At 40.9% G+C, this 24,376-nt stretch overlaps 1 protein-coding gene across 1 annotated transcript in view; it reads right to left on the bottom strand.

The window, feature by feature from the left end:
- The window catches only part of Ccdc150 (coiled-coil domain containing 150), a 74,067-nt gene extending 54,090 nt beyond the window's left edge, over positions 1-19,977 (bottom strand). Inside the window, 6 exon segments of the mRNA XM_051154522.1 lie at positions 1,891-1,934; positions 5,110-5,239; positions 6,412-6,528; positions 9,308-9,376; positions 16,087-16,430; positions 19,923-19,977. Coding sequence (XP_051010479.1) covers positions 1,891-1,934; positions 5,110-5,239; positions 6,412-6,528; positions 9,308-9,376; positions 16,087-16,430; positions 19,923-19,977 — 759 coding nt within the window.
- Positions 19,978-24,376: the final 4,399 nt, after the last annotated feature.

The raw sequence follows: 24,376 nt of genomic DNA, 5'->3' as shown, positions 1-24,376 counted from the left end.
TTCACTCAAGGCAGTGGAGAGCCCATAACTGTACAGCATCTCTGAGTACTCATGCCTGCTGGAAGCAGCCCAGATGTGCTTGAGAATCTTGCTCAACTCAAGCTTTCCTAAAGTCCCCTGGTTCAAGTATTTTTATGTTTTTCAGCAGAGCCTGAAACTGACTATAGCCTTCTAGGCCCCATTGCACAGCATAGGAGAGTGTTTACTTGCTCAAGTGAAACTGCTCATGAAACATATAACTCAATCAGAAAATTTATAAGAAGAAAATTACTCTATTAACAAAAAATCTTTTTGCTTTTAGAATGATTCCTCTTAATTTTTAGATTATAGTTACATCATTTCCCCTTTGCCTTTTGACCCCTCCAAACCTTCCCATATACACCCCCTTGCTCTTTTTCTAATTCTAAATGGCCTCATTTTAAAAATTATTGTTACATACATATATGTATGTGTTTCTATACATATATCCTTTTATTTAAAATTTTTCCTGTTATGTTAACAAACTATGGTACATACAGACAATGTACTATTACTTAACATAAAAATAAACTTACAAGCAATAAAAATATACAAAGAAAATATAAATATTATTAAACTGAAGAAGCCAATCTAAAAGTTTGCATATGTAACTGCAGCCATGAGACATTCTGGGAAAGGCAGGCCTGTGGCTTGGTGGTTACCAAGGGATGGGAAAGAGAGGGATGAACAGGCAGGGGATCCAGGGAAGTGTTCACTCACCCCTAATACCACAGTATTTCATAATATGCATTAAACATTTATCTAAATCCAAAAACTAAGCACATCTCCAAGAATGAACCCTAATGTACGCTACTGACTTGATTAAAATGACCCATAGATATAGGTTCATCTAGAGTAGTCCTGCTATTCCAGTAGGAGATGGTGACGGGCGGGGAGGCTGTGCATGTGCTGAGAGGCAAAGCACACAGAGGCAGGGGACCTAGGCATCTCTGTCCTTTACGTTCTGTGTTGTTGTGAATATAAAACTGCTCTAAAAGTTATGGCTTATTTTTAAGGACTTTGTTAAAATAGTGTCATATTAGGATTCTGACTAGAAAAAAAGTGACCAAATACCATTCCTCAAGTTCTCACTTATACATTCTTATATCAAGTAAGTTCTCTCCAAGCATAAATACTGATATTGTATACACACTTTTATTGCCAGTAAGTTCTTGTGATTTCAAAGGAACATACTCAAATATCTTTAAAAGTTACAAGATGTTTTCACCGATGAGGACCTCAGGGTGCTGGGGGAAAGCACCACTTACACTGAGGAGCAGAACTAGTTGTCTCTGAGACTGGGAAAGGGGAAAAGTGATGTGAGATGTGGTTTAAGTGTCCTTAACAGATTCTTAGAAGAGGGAAGGACAGAGCGCAGCTTCTTCCTCTACTGAGAAACTATGTCCCCGTGTTCCCAGAAGCAAGAAGACAAACAAGGCGCCTGAGACCGCGACCACGCAGCTGCTCCAGATGGGGCACCCAGAGACTAACTTAACAGTGCAACAAGATATAAAGGTCACCACCCTGGCAACCTTAAGAGTATAGTTCAGTACTATTCAATGTACCTACATAGCTGCACAACAACCAACTACAAGTTTACATTTATTGTAATTCAAGACCCTGTTTTAGAAAATCATTTTCAATTGGCAAAATCCACAACATTCTCATCATTTTGCCAATTTACCTTTTCAACCTGCACAAGATGATAACTTAGTTCCTACTGTTCTGTACTGCCTGAATACAGCGCTTATTTACATGAAACTTTTTCCTAAAGCTTTGTAGAAGAATCAGAAGTCTACAGACCAGCAAGAGTAAGTGACTATGGCTTCCTAAAAAGAGCCCATCTCTGTCTTCTGTCACAGGAAAGCATACCTTATTTTCTTCAACCAACTTGCAAATGAGCTTATCTCTAGAAACTGAAAACAAAAAGTCCCCATCACGATGATGCTAACTCACTACTGAGGCCGCAGAGCACCTCTTCCTGAAGGCTGTATTTCAGTCAATGCTTTGTGGAAACTTAATAACACATTAACTTTATCATATTGCCATAGGCTAGATGCTAAGATAAACAATTATCAACCCAACATGCCTGTAGTCTCAGCATTTGAGAATCTAAGGCAGGGGGATTATGAGTTTGGGGCCAGCCTGGGCTACATGGCAAATGTCATAAAAAGGTGAAATGAGTCAGACAATAAATAATTTTGAAAGAGCCTGGCCCACAGTCATTTGCGATAGTAAGCAAGGTCACATTTTAGCTGATGCATAGATGAATCTAGGAGAAAGGATCAAAATATCTTTTGTTAAATTACTCTAGTCAAAATTCAATAAAAGCAGCACACACCCATGAAACAATGAGAGCTACTTCCCACCTGGCAATGACAGTGAACACAAGGAAGAAAAAAACAGAGTGATGAAAAAGAAAGGAGAGAGGACTGTTGGGACCTGGATGAGCACACAGGTGCAGACATGGACAGCGGGGTGGATCCTGCACTCTTCAACTACACAAGGACTGCAAGGCAGGGAGCAGACCTGGACAACAGAATATTTCCTTATGTTTCGATGCACCTGCCCAGCATCTGACTGCAAATGTGGACAGCATGACAGTGACCCAGAGCTTTGGAAGGTGACTTCAGGGTTGGATTTAAACCCATTCACAGGTTATAACTGAAGACAGAAAACTAGAACAGAGCCGAGGCTGTGAGTCAGCGTTAAAGCACTTGCCACACACATGCAGGAAAGAAAATGGGGCAGCAGTTTGGCATTGAATACTAGCAGCCAAAAGATACATTTGAAATTAATGTTTTGACTTTATAGAAAAATTCAGAGCTATATTAGTACTATTACACTTAAATTCTAAAGCCAGGAAATCATAAAGCATGCTTAAAAACTCCTATTTTGCATAAGATATATCTTACAGAAACTGTTTTCTAAAAGGTGTAAATCCGTGACTCACTAAAGTCTAATTTAAAATGTGTGAAAAATGAAAGAAGATAAATGTTGTGATCTGTTCTGAAGTGATACTCAAAATATGAACAAAGGGAGATTGTCTATCTTCAGAGAAAAATTTAATTACTTTAAGTTATGTGTTGTTTACTGTTAATATGGCTTTATATTTTAATACATTGGAGACAACAGTACTTTTTCTTAACCTAGCCAGATAACTATCTGCTCCTTAAAGTAATAAAACTGTACAAAAGAGTTGACAATATTGAGCATACAGTTGGTTTTCAGACAGGCTTCCTTTCCCTTGTGCTAGCTTGAATTACTGTTTAATTTTCATCTATGTGTGATCTCCCACATATACTTTACAAAATCCAAAAACATATCATTAATCTAAGTAACAGAAGGGCCTCCTGACTAGTGAGCTCAGTCAGCAGTAGGGTCTACATTTCAGTTTCTGCTATTGTGTATGCGCTGGGTCCTTGAGCAGGGTCTTTTTGCTGTGTGTAATAGCCATCTTTTCTTACTTTTCTGACAAAGTTGGCTGTGGTGGAACTTTAGGTGTCTTCAAATTTTAAGTTATGTTATGTGAACATGTTTTTGTTTGAACACCAGGTGTATGGGACTGGCTCTTGTTTGTCCACAGCTGTTAACTATGATTGTCTCACACTCTGGAAGGAGGGTTCCGGGAAAGACGGTGGCGGCTGCTCTGCCCTGCTGCTCCGGGCTGCTGTTAATGCAATTTGATGAGAAGTTGGAGATAATCCTGTGAAGGCTGGACTTGCCCCAAGGAACCCAATGACCCTAACCAACAGGAACTAATAAAGAGACCTACGTCCCTTCTCCCCACTAACCGTCTTTCTCTCCCACCTGGTATTGGAAGGGATGAGGGGTGGAGAAGGGAGATAGAGAGATAAGGACCCAAATAAAGTAGATAAAATGAAGATGCCTACAGTTGTCGTTAAGTAGAAGTGAGATCATGAGGAAGAAGCATGAAATCTAACAGACATTACTGGAGGCAGACACTTGGAAGAAGACGGAAGGCTATCTCTGGGTCCTGCCAGTGAGTCAGCAGCCCTAAGGAGTCTACCAACTGCAGGAAGTCACAGACTTACTCTCTTCTCTATACTTCTGTACTACTCTCCCATGTGCTTGCTGGGAATTGAACTCAGGACCTCCAGAAGAGCAGGCGGTGCCCTTAACCACTGAGCCATTTCACCAGCCCTGTCATGTTATTTTCTTATTGGTGCTGTCTAGCTCACTGCAGATAGCATATTAAAGAAAACACTCGCTTACATTGAGAAGACACAGGATTAAGTTTTTCTTCTCCATTTCTTTCAGAACTTTGAATGGTTAGAGACAGCTTTGAGCATTCAATCTATGTGAACACTCATGGTCTCTGCAATGGAGACTGCCTATCACTGCTTTACAGTACCACAGTGACAACAATAGGAACCAAAGGGCTGAAGACTATGTACTTGGTCTTGAGGTCAAGATTCTTCCATGCGCTCATCTTCCCTTTGAGGGTTCATCTGTAAAGTGACGAGATGACTCTAAGCTCTTCTTCCAAATGCATCACAACCACCCATCTGTAAATATAGGGAGCCCAAATCATCTCCTTATTAGTAGCTTACTGCCACTCTTCAATTCAGTGTCTAAATGTTCCCACTATTCCACACTTAAGTGATCAAGGTGGGCCTGGTGGCACAGACCTGTAATCTTAGACTTTTGTAAGGCTAAGAGGAGAAGATCACAAGTTTAAGGCCAACCTGGGCAACTCAGTGAGACCCATCCCAACAGAGACACAATCAGTCACACCCAAAAGAGAGTCATGGGCAAAGCTCAGTGGACGAGTTTTCCTAGTATGAATAAGGCCCTAGCCAACCTTGTACCACAAAAAGATTAAGATCAAATTTTATCACCAATATTTATTTTGGTTCCAGTGCCATATATAGAATGGGGGCCAGAAATTTTTTTCTCCTACAAGTTAGATTTATTTGACAGTGATAAAATGTCACAAGAAAGAGTAATATAAGCACCAATGGAGTCTCTTTTATAAAAAGGCCAGCGATTTTTTTCACTCTGGATTGAAGGAAGTACCACCAACCGTAGCCAACTAAACAATTCTGGCTCTAGGGAATTTTTACATACTCAGATCAGACCCGAGGTACGAGGCAGCCAGCTCCAACTCTTGATTTTTCGGCTGCTCCTGGGCCAGCAGGTCTTGGGTTGTTTGTATAGGGGTGTGCAGGGCAATGCAGCTCTGCCGCAAAGCGTGCATCTGAAATTGTGCAAGAAAGACTCAGTTTCCATAAGATAATGCATGACGTGACAGAACACATGGAAGGCAGAATTCAACCAGAGTGTCACGAAGATGGAAGGGGCATGCCTGTATGCCACAGTGGATATCTCAGCACACTACAGTTTCTTTCTTTTTTTTTTTTTCTTTCTTTCTTTCTTTCTTTTTTTTTTTTTTTTTTTTTTTTTTTTTTGTTGTTGTTGTTGTTGTTGTTGTTGTTGTTGTTGTAGTTTTAAAAACAGGGTTTTTCTGTATAGCCCTGGCTGCCCTGGAACTCTCTTGGTAGACCAAGCTGGCCTTGATCAGTGATCCACCTGCCTCTGCCTCCCAAGTGCTAGGTTTAAAGGTGTGTGTTGCCACCACTGGCGCCACCACCACCTGGCCTGGACTTCAGTTTCTTACTTGAAAACGCTGTCCAAAAGAGCCTTCTGTGTACACTTTAACACACTAATCAGTAGATACAAGAGCCTACTGAGCACCTGGAGGGTAGACAGCAAATGAACTGCATCTTTACTATTACTTACATTTAACTAATTTTGACTTAAATAGGATCATTCGTACTTAAGTAGAAGAGATTCCTTTTTATAATTCAGTTATGAGGTATTATGGTAAAAATGATAAATATTATGCACTCAACTACCAAAATAAGAATTTGAAGTATCCTAAACTCACAGAGGGACTTCAAATAGTAAGTACAACAAGGGGAAAACTATCATGTTAATATAAATGTGATCACTTAAAGCAGCAACATAAATATGTTCCTGGTTATTTTCCTTGTTTCAAGGGCTAGTTACACTCGGTCTTTATGTTCTACCCAGATTACAACATACAGCATTAGCTAGGAGGACAATGACTTCCACGATCAATGCTTCTCGCAGAGGACACTGTTCCAACAGATTTTGCCTCTACAAAACCTGAGACAGACTCATTTTTCTGTGCCTCTAGATTTTTCATTCATAAATTAAGAGTGGTGGATTAAATGGCAGAGCCTTTTCTTATTTTGTGCTATATTTTAAAGACTGTCTAGCAGGTTAGTAAGGTAAAGTATCATAACAAAGCTGGAGGAAACAAGAGGATAAACTCATAAGAAGAATGCTGGCTTTACCTCTTGTGTTTCACTTCTCCAGCAGAAAAAAATGAAGGCAAATCTCTACCTGCTTCCGCTCTGCCTCCACTGTCGACCCCATTTCCTGTATTTTGAGTAGCATGGATGATGCAGATTTCTCAAGAGATTCCCTGAGGTGCTTCTCCTGAGCCAGCTGTCGCCATAGCTAAAAAGCAACATTGCAGTTAGGAGACCCATGGACACCACTCCAGATTAACCAAGATGAAATCACCACAGCAGTTTACAACTTCACTGATTACTTTGAAACATGCTTATTTCAAAATAGGAAGTCAAGTTTGTTGCCCTCATTTTTCTGTTGTTAAATTGTATTTTCCAAATTGGAAGTCAAGACCCACTAGTAACTTAGAAGCATCATGTGAAAAAGGAAGACAATAAAAATGATTTAGTTAACAGCAAGTCACAAGGACAAGTGAGCATTGTGAAAAGACCTAAGTGACTCAGGTTTGCTGATGACTTTTAGATACAATGCCAAAATTACTATCTATGAAACAAATTTTTAATTGAACCTCATTACGAGTTTCTGCTCTCTGAAAGTATTACTAAGAAAGTGAAAAGACAAACTATAGAAAACGTTTGAATGAGTGACACTTTAATAGAGGAATAATAGCCTGTCTTAGTCTGTTATCTGTCACTGTAAAAAAATACCCAAGGCAGGAAAATATATAAGGAATTGAGGTTTATTCATCTCATAGTTTTAGGAGCTAAAGTCTAGATAAGCACATATGTTCAGCTCTGGTGAAGGGCTCATGACAGAAGCATCACACAGGCAAGACAAGAAGCCACTCATTCATGGGCCAGACTTACTCCTTCTAGTAACAACTCCACTTTCATGGGAGCTAACTGGGGGTCCATGAGAACTACATGACTCCTTCCCAAGGGTGATTGTCCTCAATGGGCTAGCACCTTCCACTAGGCCCCCCACCTCTTAAAAGTTCTGCCCACCTTCCAAGACCCCTGGCGATGCAGCTGTTATCACATGAATCGTTATGTGATACCTTCAAGTCAGACCCAAAATACATTAAGTAATAAATTCAAAACTAAAAGACCCAGTTATGAGAAAATAATATAAAATATGCTTCACTAAAGAATATATATGCAAGGAAATAAGTATATGAAAAGATCCTCACATCAGTTATCACTAGGGCACTCAAATTAGAACAAGATAAACTACACATCTAGTAGAATGGCGAAAATTCAAGACACTGACACCAAATCCTGAGGAGAAGGTGCAGCAACAATGACTCTTGTTCTTCAATGGTAAAAATGCAAAATGATCTGATTAGATTGTAAAGTGAGTTGGTAGCTCCTAGAAGGGTAAATATGGCTTGCATTACAAGCCAGGAATTATACTCTGAGGTTATTTACCCAAATGAGTGGAAATCTTACATCCACATAAACCTGTGAGACAGCAGGATGTTCTGATGGGTGCATGGATGAAGAAATTACTGTTCAGCAATTAGGATATATGAATTATCAGCCTTGGGAAAACACACAGAAGCTTTAAATGTATGTGCCAACTGAAGGAGGCCACTCCAAAGGACTGTCTCAACTATAAACCAAACCACAGACACAACATAAAAATCAGTGTTCGCCTAGAAGGAAGAAGCCTGTGTGTGGAGTACAAGGCATTTTTAGGGCAGGGAAACTGCTGTGTTTGAACCTGAATGGTAGAGACATAGCATGATAAGTTTTTTTTAAAGGTTCTAGAACTCTACAGTACAGGAAGTGAGTCCTAATGAAAACCATGGACTTCAGGGACACAGCACTACCATCTCACAAACTGTGGCCAAAGTACCTAATGTGATGTTTTAAAAAGGAGGAGTTTGGAGAGTGGGACATATTTTCTGCATACTTTTTGTATAAACCAAAAAGAACTAAGGTTTAAATTAAGATGTCTCAAAAAGGCCATGCTAGTCAGAGTTACCTAGAGGAATAGAACTGATTGAATGAAAAATACAAAACAAACAAACAAACAAAAAAAGCCTTACAGCTAGATCTTATGGAGGGAGGCATTTTCTCAGTTGAAGTTCTCTCCTTTCAGATAACTTTAGTATGCGTTTCAAGCTGACATAAAACTAGCCAGCACAAGGCTTCAGTCTAGTTATTCCAACAACTATCTACTATGGAAAGTTCAAGAATTGGTAGTTGTTCAGCCTATGAGGTGTTTCTTCTCATCTTCAGTATGCACCAGAATCCCAAAGAAGAATATTCTAATGCCAGAGAGGGACGAACTTGCTAGGAAGAGGGCGACCCTAGCAAGAGGGCGATCCGACAAAGAGCAAGGCCTTCCTTCCTCCATGTCCTTCATCTAGGCTGCCAGCAGAAAGTGTGGCCCACATTTATCTGTACCTTGTCCCCTCAAAGGATCCATATTTAGGGTTGGCCTTCTCACACCAAATAATTTGAAAAACATCTCTCATAGGCGTATGTGTTTGGCCACTTGGGTTTTACTAGAGGGATAGACCTGTGCCCGCCTTCCCCACCCATGCTGGGATTCTGTGTGGCTTGAGTTTGCACAGGTCTTACGGCTGCTATCACAAACACTGTGATTTTACTTGTGCGCCTCTCCTGCTGTGTCTAGAAAATACTGCCTCACTGTAGCTACCCACTGCCTCGAGCTATAAAGCTCTTCCATCCTCTATTCTGCACAGATCCCTGAAGTTTGGGAGAGGGGTGTGTTATACAGGTAACCCATTTAGGGCAGAGTACTTCACACTCTCTCACTCTGCTCCTTCATACCATCCATCATACTAAAGACTTTCTGAAAAAGGCCATTGTGAAAACTGCTACTGCAGAAGCCTCTTAAAATATAAATATATACATAGATCAATGGGATTTAAATTGAGTTACACTATAACAGGATAACAATATCTTGTTTTCCCTTTGCAATTCCAACACCTCCTTCTATGTCTCCTGTCTTTTACCTCTTGAATTTTAAGGTTCATTTTACGTTTTGTGGTCCTTAGTTCCTCCTCAATATCAGCTGCATTCTTCTAAAAAGAGAAAGAGAAAAGATCTAATGACCTGAAGTGACAGGAAGAAACCGTCTCTAGGTAGATAAATTCAAATTTAGTTCTTTTTTATGTTTATCAATGCCACTTTTTGCATGTGTACATGCACTGCATGGGTGTGTGTAGTGTGTGTGTGTGTGTGTGTGTGTGTTTGTGTGTGTGTGTGTGTGTATGTGTGTGTGTGTGTGTGTGTGTGTGTGTGTGTGTGTGTGTGTGTGTGTGTGTACACATGCCTGCTGAGGGCAGACATTGACAATGGGTGTTTTGGGGAGTTTTCCCCTATTTTATACATTGAGTAAGGGCCTCTCATCTGAACTCAGACATCTCCAAATCTGCTAGGGTAGTTAGTCAGTTTGCTCCTGGGATCTTGTTGCTGCCTTTTGAATGTTAGGTGCCTCCTTGCTTCATATCCATGTGGGTCATGGGCATTCAAACCCCACTCCTCACACTCGGCACAGCCCCTCCTCCTATTTTTTTCAAGATTTATTTTATGTGTATGATTGTCTGGCCTGTATGTATGTATGTATTATGTATGTATTATGTATGTATGTATGTATGTGAGTGTTTGTCCTGCATGTATGTATGTGCACCACATATATGTCTGGTGCCCACAGAGGCCAGAAGAGGGCGTTGGATCCCCTAGAACTGGAGTTACAGACAGTTGTGAGCTACCATGTGGGTGCTGGGAATCACACCTGGGTCCTCTGCAAAAGCAGCAAGTGCCCTTAACCACTGAGCCATCTCTCCAGTGTGTGAGTGTCTGTGTGTGTGCAACTCACTATATAGCCTTGGCTGACCTGAACTCTCTGTGTAGACCAGGCTGGCTTCAAACTCTTAGCGATATGGCTGTGTCTTAAGTGCTGGGATATCTTTACAAAGGCATGTACCTGTTTCAAATACTGTTTATGCTTAGGAATTAAAAATGAAAAACACAGCTCTATTTACTTTTTAGTTATTATTAATGGTATCACAATCCTAGATATAAAGACTCAAATTGTGGCTGTCTTCTTTCCTACCATTTATTTCTATTCTGTACCAGATTCTAGAATATCCTTCATAAAATACCCTTCTTCCTTTCAAAATGCTACAATTCTAATTCGGAACCATGCAGGATCATAACTCAACAGAAAGATCCCTAATTGGTTTCTTTGTTTCCAATCTCCTATGCCCCATAGTCAATATACAGTAACATCTGCAGTTAGTTTTCCCTCTTGCTATTACACAATTCTGTGTCAAAAACTTAATCACTTCCCATTGAGTCATCCAAAGTATTGATTATTCTTGATTTTTAGATGCTCTGCAACGTGAAATTAATTAGCTAGTACTCAGATTGTTTCCCACAAATTCTCACTCCAGTAATGGTAGAGCACACACACTTTAACCTGGTGGTACGCAGCAGGAAGAAACTGAGTTGCAGGAGGAGGACACGCATGTGACGATCTTGGGCAAGATGCCTCGCTCAGTCCTACTCTTATAAAACAGACTTTTAGCTGGGCAAGGTGGTGCACACACCTGTAATCCCAGCACTCAGGGAGGCAGAGGCAGGTGGATCTCTGTGGGTTCGAGGGCAGCCTGGTCTACAAAGTGAGTCCAGGACAGCCAAGGCTACACAGAGAGACCCTGTGTTGAACAAGAAGAAGAAGAAGAAGAAGAAGAAGAAGAAGAAGAAGAAGAAGAAGAAGAAGAAGAAGAAGAAGAAGACGAAGAAGAAGAAGAAGAAGAAGAAGAAGAAGAAGAAGAAGAAGAAGAAGAAGAAGAAGAAGAAGAAGAAGAAGTCTGTTTTAATAATATGCTACTTTTTTTGTTTGTTTTTCAAGACAGGGTTTTTCTGTGTAGCCTTGGCTATCCTGGACTCACTTTGTAGACCAGGCTAGCCTCAAACTCACAGAGATCCCCCAGCCTCAGGCTCATGAATGCTGGGAGTAAAGGTGTGTGCCATCACATCCAGTAATGGCATCAGACAGTTGTAAGCGGCCATGTGGGGGCTGGGAATTGAACTTAGGACCTTTGGAAGAGCAGAGGGTGCTCTCAACCACTGAACCATCTCTCCAGCCCTAATATGCTACTTTTAAGGCGTTTGAACAATATCTGACTCTCTGACCCTGCCTGGTCCATGGGAACAGAACACACTGCTGGGTTCCTTTCTAGACACTAGTCTTCTTCCCCCTGAAGTGCCCTTGAGTACTTAGTCTGCAGACTTATATTGACCTGGTACTCTCCTCTCAAACATGCCTGAACATTCTTCCTGTGCAATGCTCACTCACTGTTCTGTTTCCTATCTAATTTCTTATGTTATGCCATAATCTCCCAGCTACCATGTAGCTCTTGAAGAGGACAGAGTCTAGACACTCACTGTCTTTTATACACAGTACACGGTCTCTGAACAACCACTGACAATAAAATAGTAGAGGTCATCAGTGCAGACAAATTTCAAATGCCAAGAACCTAACATCGACATCACCCATTTGTAGTAGTTGCTGAGAACAAGGTTTTGGTGTGTCCTGTGCCAACTCTGGTCCTTTCACTTTACAAATTCAGAAACATGAAATCATTTTTTCCTATCTGGCTATAATGCAATAAAAATTACAATTCACAGCCCCCCCCCCCAAAAAAGGCATTTCTAGTAAATATATAGACCCATAGGGATTAAACAACTCATTAAAAAACAAGGAGCTGGTCAAAGAAGAAAGAGACACTTCCTGGTACTAAATGAAAATAAAAACACAAGACAAAAAAAAACCTCTGGATACAATGAAAGAAGTATTAAGAGAGAAATTTATAGCTGTAAGTGCCTACATTTTTTTAAAAAATCATAAAAAACACAAGTACAACTAATGATGCAATTCAAAAAGTTGGGAAAAAACAAGAACAAATAAAACCCAAACACAGCCAAGGGCAAGAAATAAAAATCAGAGCAGAAATTAATTAAATAGAAACACGCACACACACAGAGACACAGATACAGGCACACAAAGATACAGACACAGACACACACAGACACACAGAAACACAGAGACACAGACACAGACACACATACACACACACACATGGACACACACACACACAAAACCAATCAATCAAATAAAAAAGCACCAAAGAATCAACTAATCCAAGAACTGGTTCTTTTGAGATGGTAAATGAGATTGACAGACCCTTGGCCCAACTAACCAAAAGAAAGACAGGACCCAAATTAAAAAAATTATTAATGAATAAGGAAGCATTACAAAGGACACCAAGAAATTTATAATACTGTAAGAAAAACCTGCACTCCATTAAGCTGGGAACCCCCTCAAAAGATGAGTCACTAGATTCAGCCAAACCACTCAAATGAAGACAAAAAGAAATCAATAACCTAAACAGACCTATAGCAAATGAGATTAAAATAATAAAAAGCCTTGCAGAGGGGAAAGAAAAGGTTCAGAGCCTTCTAAGAATACACATGCAGCCAGTCCTTCTTAAACTAGTCAGAGAGAGAGAGAGAGAGAGAGAGAGAGAGAGAGAGAGAGAGAGAGAGAGGAAGGAGGCAAGAAACATAAGGAGCACGCCTTCCTCAGAGCCAGGTCATTCTACTAACTAAACCAAGTAAAGACCAACAATGAAGGAGGAGGAAGAGGAAGAAAACTCAAGGCCAAAATCTCTGATGAACAGACTCAGAACTATACAATGAAATACTTTAAACAGAATATGGACGCACACCAGAAAGATTACACGTCATGATGAAGTTGGCTTTATCCCTGAAATGCAGGGATGGTTCAACATATACAAGTCGATAAATGTAATAAACCACATAAAGGAAACTTACAGACAAATATCATATGATCTCAATACATGCAGAAAAAGCCCTGGACAAAATCCAGAATGCTATCACGAGAAAAGATCTAGAGAATATAGGGCTAGGGAGAACATACCTCAACATAAGAAAAGCTACGTGGAAGAAACACACCTCCAGGATCATCCTACACGGAGAAAATCTTGAAGAAATCACACTGGAGTCAGGAATGAACCTGGGATATCCACTACCCCCACGCTGTGCTCAAAGTACTAGCTGAGCAACAAGACAACAAAAAGAGTACTCAAACTATTCCTATTTGCAGATGATATGATACTATACATTAAAAAGCCCAAAAACTCTACCAGAAAACTTGTAGAAGTGATAAACAAATTCAGCAACATGGCAGGACACAGCATCAACTTCGAGAAATAAACAGCTTTGCTATATAACACCAACATATAGAGAAGATCCAGACACGTTCCTATCTACAATGTACTCAAAGAAAATAAAGTATCTAGGAATAAACCTAACCAAGGAAGTTGTAGCGCTTTGAATAGAAATTGGCCTCATAAGCTTGTGTGTTTGAATGCTTGGCCCCTAGGGAGGAGCATTATTAGGCGTGACCTTGTTGGAGGAAGTGTGTAACTGTGGGGCAGCTTTGAAGTTTCCAATGCTCAAGCCATGCCCAGTGTGTCTCAGTCTGCCTTTGGATCCAGATGTAGAACTCTCAGCTCCTTCTCCAGCACCATGTCTGCCTGCATGCTGCCGTGCTTCCCGCCATGATGATAATGAAACTGTAAGCCAGCCCCAGTTAAATGTTTCCCTTCATAAGATAAGCCATGGTCATAGTGTCTCTTCACAGCAATAGAACCCTAAGGTAGAACTGAAGGACCTCTATAATGAAAACTTTAAACCTGTGAAGAAACAAATAGACACACACACACACACACACACACACACACAAAAGTGGAAAGAGATCCCATGCTCATGGGTCAGTAGAATTAACATTGTGAAAATGATCATTTTTCAGAAAACAATTTACAGATCCAATGAAATCCCAATCAAAATCTCCACCTCATTCTTCACAGAAAAGCTACCCTAAAACTCACATAGAACCACGAATGATCCCAGAAAACCAAAACAATCCTAAGCAAAAACAGAGCACTGCTGGGGGAGATTACAGTTCCAGATCTTGAGATATATCACACAGCTGTAGTAATAAAAACAATGATAGTGGAATAAAAACCTGACATAGAAGAACCAAGTATAAGTACACGTAATTTCAGGCAGTTAATATTTTTACAAAGATGCCAAAAGCATATGCTGGTGAAAAGAAAGTATCTGCAACAGATGTCCACGTGCAGAAGGGAGAAGTCAGACCTCTGTCACCCATGTCAGAGCTGGGAATTGGACTGCCAGAAGAGCAGGCAGTGCTGTTAACTACTGAGTCATTATATAAGGGAAGAGGGGGGAGGGGAGGAAAGGGGAGAGAAGAGGGGAGGGGCAAGGGGAGGAGAGAGGGGAGGGGAGGGAAGGGAAGGGGGAAAGGAGGGAAGAGAGAAAGGGGGAAGGAGAGTAAGAAAGAGAAAGCTATGCTTCTGAGTCACAAGTTAAGACAGAAGACAATCCACAGTCATAGGGAAGGGGAATGGGGTGAAAGTGGGAAGGAAGGAGGAATGGGAGGATGCACGGGATGAATGATTTTATTTTTCAATAAAAAAAAAAAAAAAAAGACAGAAGACAATCTCAGGCACGGCGTGTATGAGGATTTACACAGGGTGCAGAGTAGGGCCTCGTCAGAGACTGTGAGAATGCCCACAGAGTTAAGGGCAGACTTTTTTTAAAATTTTTTTTTTGGCTAGTGTCAGTAGCAGAAAACAGGAGAAAGGGGGCGACAAAAGAAAAAAAAGTTACCTTTCTGAAACCTCAGAACACACACAAGCTTACCATTAAGGGTCTGCTACGGAAGGAATAAATAAATACATGCCGTTACAGCTTATTTATTTACTTATTTTTGCTTTGTGGTAGGGTCTTTTGTAGCTCAAGCGTCCCTTCAATTCCCTAAGCACTGAGGACAACTTTCAGCTTCCAATCATGCTCAAGTCTGTCTGCCTCCCAGTGCCAAATTACAGGCACCCACCACCAGACGGGCTTGGCAAGCGCCCCAGCCTCCTCCCAGCTTAGGTGTTTCTTTCTGGCTTCAGGTTTTTCTCTTCAGGATGCAAAACAGAATATCCTCCTAAGCACTGCAGGTCTCCACCTGGCACGCCGCCGCTGGTGAAGTTCCCGATGTTTGCATCAAACCATTGACCAAGTCATTTGCAAAAGTTGTTACTGCTTTAACGATGCCGTGGTATTTGCAACAGAGCCTGACACCACGATTGTCATGTCTCAAAAGGGAGACGTTTGTATTCATGTCTCCATAGATGGGAGACTGACCATGAAGCGTGCAAGCTCTTTCTATCAGAGGAAGCTAAGAGTATGTGCTATGTTCCAAACACTGCCTGGAAAGCAGCTGGTTGGAAACGGCCCTTTCTTCTTTTCCGGTCATTCCTTATCACTGGGGGAGTCCACGAAAACCTGTGTGTGCCCCGTGTTGATTACTATGTCTTCAATTTGGGTTACACTCTTTTTTGTTGTTGTGCCGCCTAGGATAGTGCCTTGGATTTCGTGGATGCCAAACAAACATGACAATAAATATCGAACAAAGATCTAGCCCAACACAAGCACCAAACAATGCCCAAATGAAAATGCCTCTTGTCTAGGAAACAAGCCAGGTAGGATAACCAAATGGCAGAAACCCAAACCTTAATGCTGAAAGGGGCTTCCCAGGAACCTCCAACTAATCCAATACCTAAAGGGGGAACGGATGATGGCTAAAGCAGAGGTCTCAGCGACTGGCCGCGCTCGGCAGACTCACCCCTAACCCATCCACCAGCCTGTAGCTTCGTCCCACGGCCAGCAGGTCTGTTTCCCTGGAACTAAAATAGTTCTTTAAAACCAAGCGGCTCTCCAGCGGGGTTGCTCCCGTACGCAGGCGCACCCGAAGTGCGGCATGCCGGGAACTGCAGTTTTCCAGGCCCAGCAGAGCCCCTTCGCCTAGTGACGGACCCTTGCGGGAATCTCGCAGCGTGCCAGGAACCGCGCAGCCATGTGACCCGGATGACGCATGGTCTATTGTGCTCCCAGCTGGGCACCCTGGGAAACGTAGTTGCTGCCCTCTTCTCCGCGTGAGTCGCCTTTGCCTAGATTGCTCAGCGCACCCTGCAGAAAGCAAGAAGAGTCCAACATCAGACGTTTTCGGTGGTCGGAGGACCAGAGGATCAAATAACTTCTGAACAAGGGGAAATAAATTTTTGCTAAAGAGCATAAAAATGTAAAAATCAGCTCGTTCTTGTCAGAGGACTCCAATTCCGTCCTCTTTCATGATGATCCGGTAAAGAGTAAGCCACACAGAAGCTGCCCTCTAATCTTCTGTCGGTTTCGGCATTCATTATGATGCCTTGTTGACAAATGATAAATGAAGACAGAGGGGAGGGAAAGGGAGAGAGGGAGGAAGGAAAGGAGAAGAGGGGGCGTGGGGGGGGGGTGAGAATAAAAGGCGTCACGTTTCTCAGTTTTGCCCTAAAAAGTGTTTACACTTCCTGAAAAACCTATAGTGAAGTACATGGGATTCAACCTTTCAACCTCTCTTGAGTTTCGGTGCACAGGACCAAACCCTTGGTACCACCCACAGGACAGTTAAAGCTGTTCTTCCTTCTGTCTGAGGGCATCAGCTCTCTAATTTAACCTAGTCAAATCTGAGAGGAGGTCTATTAGCAGGTGTCTTGATTCTGCTATCCTGATCTTGTGGTGACTGGGGCCTCCTGAGCTGACAATGCCTGTCCATCAAACCACAGCTGTAGAAACGTATTCGTAAGACTGTGAATGAGCCATGAAATGTGTTAGCTCAAATTAAACTGGAAACATGAGAAGTTGAAACGCGTTTTTAAAGTGTCGGTGCAAAAGAGCTGATTATTTTCTGCGTATATACGATTTTTCTTCCCACCACCAAGATTTTCCCCTGGAACTAACAGATGAAGGACACGTGTATGCACTTCACAGAAAACCTCCAGGCTTCTGGTTCAAGAAGAAAATTCACCTTCTCCAGTCTCCCTGTTAGCAGTAGTCAGGTAGCTAAGTTGAGTAAATTTGGTGCCTTTTACTTCTTTCCTTCTGTCCATCATCTGGCAAATAAGAATTTAAGTGAAATTAGAAAGCCAGAGAAATGAGTTTAAAATATTCGATATTGAAAATAAATGTATCAGCCAGTTTCTTTTTAATTGAGAATTCAACATCTAATTCTGTGGCTTGGGTGGGTTTTGGGTTGGGTTAGGTTGGGTTTTTTGGTTGGTTTAGCATTTGGTTTTGGTTTTGGTTTGTTTTGAGAGCCATGTTAATATAGTCCAGGCTGGCTTTAAACGCAAGAACATTCTCCTGTCTCAGCCTCATGAATGATAGTATTTCAGACATGTGCAGCCATACTTTGCTTCTGCTTTTGTCTTTGAAGTGACTGGACACCCTTTATTTTTCTGATCTCCCTCCTGATTTTCAACTAATTTTTAAAAATGTTGATTCCAGTCATAAAATAAATTCATTTTATTTATGAAAACCATAGGCATTCCAGGCGAACCACACACTCTCTCACCATAACACTGAAATTGCCTCCTACCTGGTTTTTCAATGTATCCTTCATATAGTTACTTGAGTGATCTTTTTAAAAAGTAACTCTGATCATCTCAGTGTCCACCTAACACTGTCGGATAGTTCCACTCACTGAACTAACACTTTTCCACTGAACAGGGTAAAGATCAAACTGCCTCTGGTTTCTCCCACAAGCCTCCTCTGTCCTAGGCTGGTGAGGTGGGCACAGCCTGCCTTTATGATTGTAAGCAGCAGACCCCCTTCCCTTTCACCAGTGCAACAAACCTATCTCTTCTAGGACACTAGTCCCTTCTTTTGGCATTTGTAACCACAGTGTATTTTGTCTCCCCTTAAGCAGACTTCAGCTATTTGAGTATAGGAATTTTATTACTTTCAAGCGTTTTTTTTAAAAAACCATTCTCTCTCTCCTCCCCCGTCTTTGTGTGTGTGTGTGTGTGTGTGTGTGTGTGCGCGCGTGCGTGTGTGTGTGTGTGTGTGTGTGTTTTCTCATAGGGAAGTCAGGGGACAGCCCAGTTCTCTCCTTTAACCAAGTGGGCCCTGGGAATTGAACTCCAGGCATTGGGCTTTACAGCTAAGGTGCTGAGCCATGTGGCCGATCCTAAGTACAATCCTGGTGTATGCGGTTATGGAAAGTTCTTTTAAGTGAGTGGATAACTAGTGAGTTTTATTTATTTATTTTCTTTTTAAAATATATTTTATTAATTTATTACTATTATCTCAATTGTTATCCCATCCCTTGTATCCTCCCATTCCTCCCTCCCATTTTCCCCTTACTCCCCTCCCCTGTGACTGTGACTGAGGGGGACCTCCTCCCCCTGTATATGCTCATAGGGTATCAAGTCTCTTCTTGGTAGCCTGCTATCCTTCCTCTGAGTGCCACCAGGCCTCCCTATCCAGGGACTTTTAAACTAGTGAGTTTTAAACGCTTTTATTGGGAGAAACCATTGCTTCATTCCTTTGACTACATAGTCTCTTGCTATAGGCCAGGAAGAGCCGTCTGCTCTCCTCCCTCCAGAGATGTGTTTGGTCTGGCATCGCGCCAGTCACAAAAATGACAGCAATGCTCCCTGCAATGCTATGCTCAGATTAAATTGTATTCTTTGCACAAAGAAACCGTGACAGTGGGAAGACTGAGAATAGAAAATTCACTTGCCAGTGCCTCACTTCACAGAGGCCACCTAGATGTTTTGACAGATGCCAACACTGGCTGTAGACATTGGGGCAGGCTGCAAATACAGATCTGGCAGTTGAACTGGACAACAGTCATGGTGGTCCTTCTGAGAGCTCTGTCCCTCAGCTCCACAGATTTAAGTTTTGTGGTCAGGTAGGTTTTCTTTGCTCTTACAAGTAAAGTTGTGGTGATAGCAACATTTCTAGAGCTGCTTCGCATTTTCTAGGACTGACGTACTCCCTTAGTCTTGGTATGTGGACACATAGTCACTAAAGGGATGAAAACAGGCAGCTCATGAAATGGCTCTGCAGGTAATGATGTCTCCGCCGAGCCCGACGACCTGGGTTCAGTCCCCAGGCCCCACACAGTGGAAGGACAGAACTGACTCCAGCAAACTGTCCTCTGACGTCCACATGCACACCGTGTGCCATGTGTGACCCCCCCTCCCATATGCAAAGAAAATCAATTAATAAACGTAACAAAAAGGGAGGTACAGGGGTGTTGTTTAAATTGCTTCGCATACATCAGCTGCCTAATATCTATGAGTGATTGAAAACAGTGGCGTTGTGAGGTCTTTTTGATGTTTTGCTTGCGTATGTGGTAGTCAACTATTTACCATTATTGGAAAGATTCTTCTTTCGCTATTGAATTTCCTTGCACCGTAAGCCGTCAGTTGACATGCCTGTATGCTCTGTTTTTTTATTATTCTTTCTTCTGGTTCACTGATCTACGTGTTCATCTCTGCTGGAACTATGCTGTCTCTGGGTAGTGTGCTGCAAAGGTGATTTTGAAATCCGGATGTGCATGAGGATATTTCCTAGTATTCGTTGGGGATTGGGTCCCAAGACCTTGACGAATATCAAAACATGGTATTCAAGTACCTGTTATAAGGTGTATGAAGTACCTGTTACAGATAACGTGTCCACACTCCCCCATGGACCGTAAATCTCGTTTAGACTACTTACAGTACCAAGTGCAATGAAATCATTGTTATGCTGTACTATTCAGGAAATAATGACATAAGGTCTGTATATATTTATCTCAGATATATTTATTTTTAGATCTGTAGATGTGCGGAACCTATTGATCCAGAAGGCCAATTGCATGGTCCTCTAACTTTGTTCTCTTCCAATTTATGTGGCTATGCTAGTTTCTTTACCACTCCCAGGAGATTTTAGAATCAATGTGTTGATGCCTACAAAAATTCTCTAGACTATTTGATTGGGATTGTGTTAATTCTATATATCAAATTAAGAATTTAATCTTAACATTGAATTTTGTCAACATGAACATTATATACCTCTCCCCTTGAATTTGGAATCAGTACTTTTTTTTTTTTTTTTTTTTTAGTTTTCAGCATGTACTCTATCTCTTTTCCTTGATTTATATTTAATTTTTAAAAACTTTTTTGGTTTCTAATTCAATGTGTGGATAAAACAACTTATATTTTGACCTTTTACGTTGTGGCTCTGCCAAACCCCTTTACCAGTAATAGGGATTTTATGTTCTTTGGGATTTCCTGCATAAAGAATTCTATAATCTGAAAGTATAATTTTTTTTTGCTTATATTTATGTAATTTTCTCTTGTACCCCTTCCCTGATCTCAAGGACTATGCGCCTTCCCTTAGTGACCCAGCTGGTGTCTTGGCTGTGGTGTTGTGAAACATCAGTGGAAAGACCCTTTTTGCAGGAATGCTTTTTTATTTCTGTTTCAATCTCCTTGTTTGTTTGGGATCTATGAATCACTGCTATGCTATATTACCTAGTAGTGGCAAAAGGTGTGTATTTATTCATAAGGGATGGATCAGTTCACAGAGCCTTACAGATATTAAAACACAAAAATGTTCATGTCCCTGTTATAATGTATACAGAGTCCCTGTTCTACTTCTGTAATAACCTACCCACATTCTCCTATGTATATGCCTGTTTTGAGACCAACTCTTGCTAAGTGGCCAATCTGGCTTGTTGGTTTTAATTTGGTGGTCTGGCTGGATCTAGCAGTTCAAACAAGTCTTTTAGTTTTCCCAGCTTAATGGAGAACAGATTTTTCTAAAAGTATTTCCTTATAATACACTGAACTTCTTTGGTGTCTGTTGTAATGTTTCCGTGGTCGTTTCTGTTTCTGTTAATTTGGGTCTTTTCTTTCTTTTGGTTAGTTGAGCAAAGGGTCTGTCAATCTTGTTTATCTTCCTATTTACACATGCAAAGATGCATGGAACAACAATTAATGGGAAAAGGAGCCATGACTCTGAAAGAGAGCAAGGATGGGGTGTATGGGACAGCTTGGAGGGAGAAATGATATAATTACAATCTCAAAAAATTAAAAGAAATAATAAAAATATATTGTATGAAATTCTTAAAAATAAATGTAAACATTATTTTTAAAATATACAAAGAGTACCCTTGCCTTGCTCACCTTCACTGTGATAGTAGTTGCAATGTTATTTTGTCTTTATTCTGGTAGACACTAATCCAGGCCTTACACAGGCTAAGCCATCCTCTGCCACTGAGCCCTTTAAATGTTTGTCTCAGGACCAGCACTCACTAAGTGGCCCTGGCTGGCTTTGGCACTCTAGAACCTTCTGACTCAGCCTCCCAAGTAACTTGGCTTGTAAGCATGTGCCATCACACCTGGCTAACTGAAAGATTTTTGTATTTGCCCCTTATCAGATTTGAGTCTATTTCTACACAGTCATAATCTGGTAAGAGGGTTTGTTTTTTAAAGGAAGACATTTGAGAATGTTATTAAGATAATTACATTACTTTTCTTTAGTCTGGTAATATGGTAAATTACACTGTTGTTTTTTTTTTTTTTTAATTGAACCAACCTTGCCATCTTGCCGTTCATACAGGAAACCTTACTTATTTTCCCTTTGCTAAATTCTTAGATTAGACTTACTAAAATTTTGTTGACGATTTCTATGTCTGTTTGTGTTATTGGTGTTTATTTTGCTTTAGTTATGATGCTATCTATGTGTTTCTTCCTTTTATATTTTTTTTGTTTTAAGATAAACTAAAACTAATATATCTATCTTCTATAATTTGCCAGAAGCACACAGGCTTAGAATGTTTCTATTGTTGAAAACTGTAATTTCAATTTAGTTAATATATATGGAGCTACATGGCTTAGCTAATTTTTTGTTTTTATTAATGTTAGGTAGTTTGTATCTTTTAAGGATTGGGCTATTTTATCTAAATTGTTGTGTCTAGGAGTATACAGTTATATATATAATTCCCTTTTTATTCTTTGTGGAATTGTCATTGTAGCCCCTCTTTATTACCGGTATTGGCACTTTTAAAAAAAAGATTTATTTATTTATTACATATAAAGTGTTCTACCTGCTTGTCCCCCTGCATAGCAGAAGAGGGCACCAGATCTCATTATAGATGGTTGTGAGCCACCATATGATTGCTGGGAATTGAACTCAGGATGTCTAGAAGAGCAGACAGTGCTCTTAACTGCTGAGCCAACTCTCCAGCCTGATATTGACAATTTTTATCTTCTGCTTTTATGGTAAGTTTGGCTGGAGGTGTATCAATTGTATTGATTTTTTTGAAAGAATTATCTTTTCTTTTATTGATTTTTTTCTTTATTGTTTCTGTTCCAAGGTGACCAATTTTTACCTCTCACATTTATTACTTAAACATTGAGAGTAAAACTGGACATAACTAATAATGGAACCAGGACAAAAGGCAGAAACTGAACTATTTTGGGGGGAGCCAAAGTGTATGTTTTCCCTGCCTGTTGAATATGTGGGAACAGGAAAATGGCTAGAAGGATATACCTGTGAAAGTACATCACACCGCACGCCTGTTGGAAGGGCATATCTGTGAAAGTACATCACACCGCACGCCTGTTGGAAGGGCATACCTGTGAAACTACATCACACCGCACGCCTGTTGGAAGGGCATATCTGTGAAAGTACATCACACCGCACGCCTGTTGGAAGGGTATATCTGTGAAAGTACATCACACCGCACGCCTGTTGGAAGGGTATATCTGTGAAAGTACATCACACCGCACGCCTGTTGGAAGGGTATATCTGTGAAAGTACATCACACCGCACGCCTGTTGGAAGGGTATATCTGTGAAAGTACATCACACCGCGCGCCTGTTGGAAGGGTATATCTGTGAAAGTACGTCACACCGCACGCCTGTTGGGAGGGTATACCTGTGAAAGTACATCACACCGCACGCCTGTTGGGAGGGTATACCTGTGAAAGTACGTCACACCGCACGCCTGTTGGAAGGGTATACCTGTGAAAGTACATCACACCACACGCCTGTTGGAATTTTTTGTAACCTGTGGCAGGCACGCAGAGTCTGAGGAAAGGAAGTACTATGCAGAGGCTAGCATGACATTTTTCCCAACTCCATGCTTCTCCTGGAATCCTGTGCCCTAGTTTCATAGTGACTGAAGCAGGATGTCCATTTCCACACATGAATAATGTACCAAACAATGGGACAAGTGTTGAGATGTAATGTTTATAAAATTGTTACTTAGAATTCAATGCTTGGGTAAATTTTTATCATATCTGCAAGCAAAACACTGGTTTATTTATGCAAAGTAAATATTTTCTTTATGTAATTAAAAAAGGGGGTTGTAATACAACTTGTCCTGCGTGTGTCATGTTCCTCTCTTGATTGTTTTGTTTGTTGGGTTGGTTATTTTGGTTTTGTTTTGTTTTGTTTTTCTTCTTTGAGGTAGAGTTTTGCCATGGAACTCCTGCTGGTCTGGAACTCTCTATGTTGATCAGGCCATCCTTGAACACACAGAGATCTGCCTGCCTCTGTTTCCTGAGTTCTGGTATCAAAGGCAAGTGCCACCACTCCCAACTATGTCTCTCTCAAAGCCACATGAAATCATTCGAGCATGCATACGTATTTTGAGTGACTGATTTGATAAGTTAGTTACAGCTAGTGAAAACAGGAAAGTACTGCTGGTAGAACACATCATAGTAGTAAAAGATTAATCCGCTCTGAGGCAAGCTACAAATCATCCACTGTGTGTGGTGATGCAGCTACACCAGGAGGCTAAGAGAGGACAGTCAGGAGTATCCAGACATCTGGAATGCAGACAATTTAAGACCAGCCTGGGCTACATGAGACCCTGTCTCAGAATATCTCATCAAAATTTAGAAAATCGTAAGTGGAGGGAGAGGGCTAGAAATCAAAACCGTATTTCCCCTTGACATAAATTTTAGAGCAATGAGTTCATCTTGGAATCTGTTCTTTCTAGATCTTATTTAGTTTACAGCACCTTAGTGGTATGTCATTAGTAATCCTGTGCATACAATCTGCGTATATATCCCTAAAATGTTTAAATTGAATCAG

Source organism: Acomys russatus, chromosome 12 (genome assembly GCF_903995435.1).
Source record: "Acomys russatus chromosome 12, mAcoRus1.1, whole genome shotgun sequence".
NCBI lineage: Eukaryota > Metazoa > Chordata > Mammalia > Rodentia > Muridae > Acomys > Acomys russatus.
The sequence above is the reverse complement of the archived record's forward strand: the minus strand, read 5'-3'. Positions and strand labels throughout refer to the sequence as shown.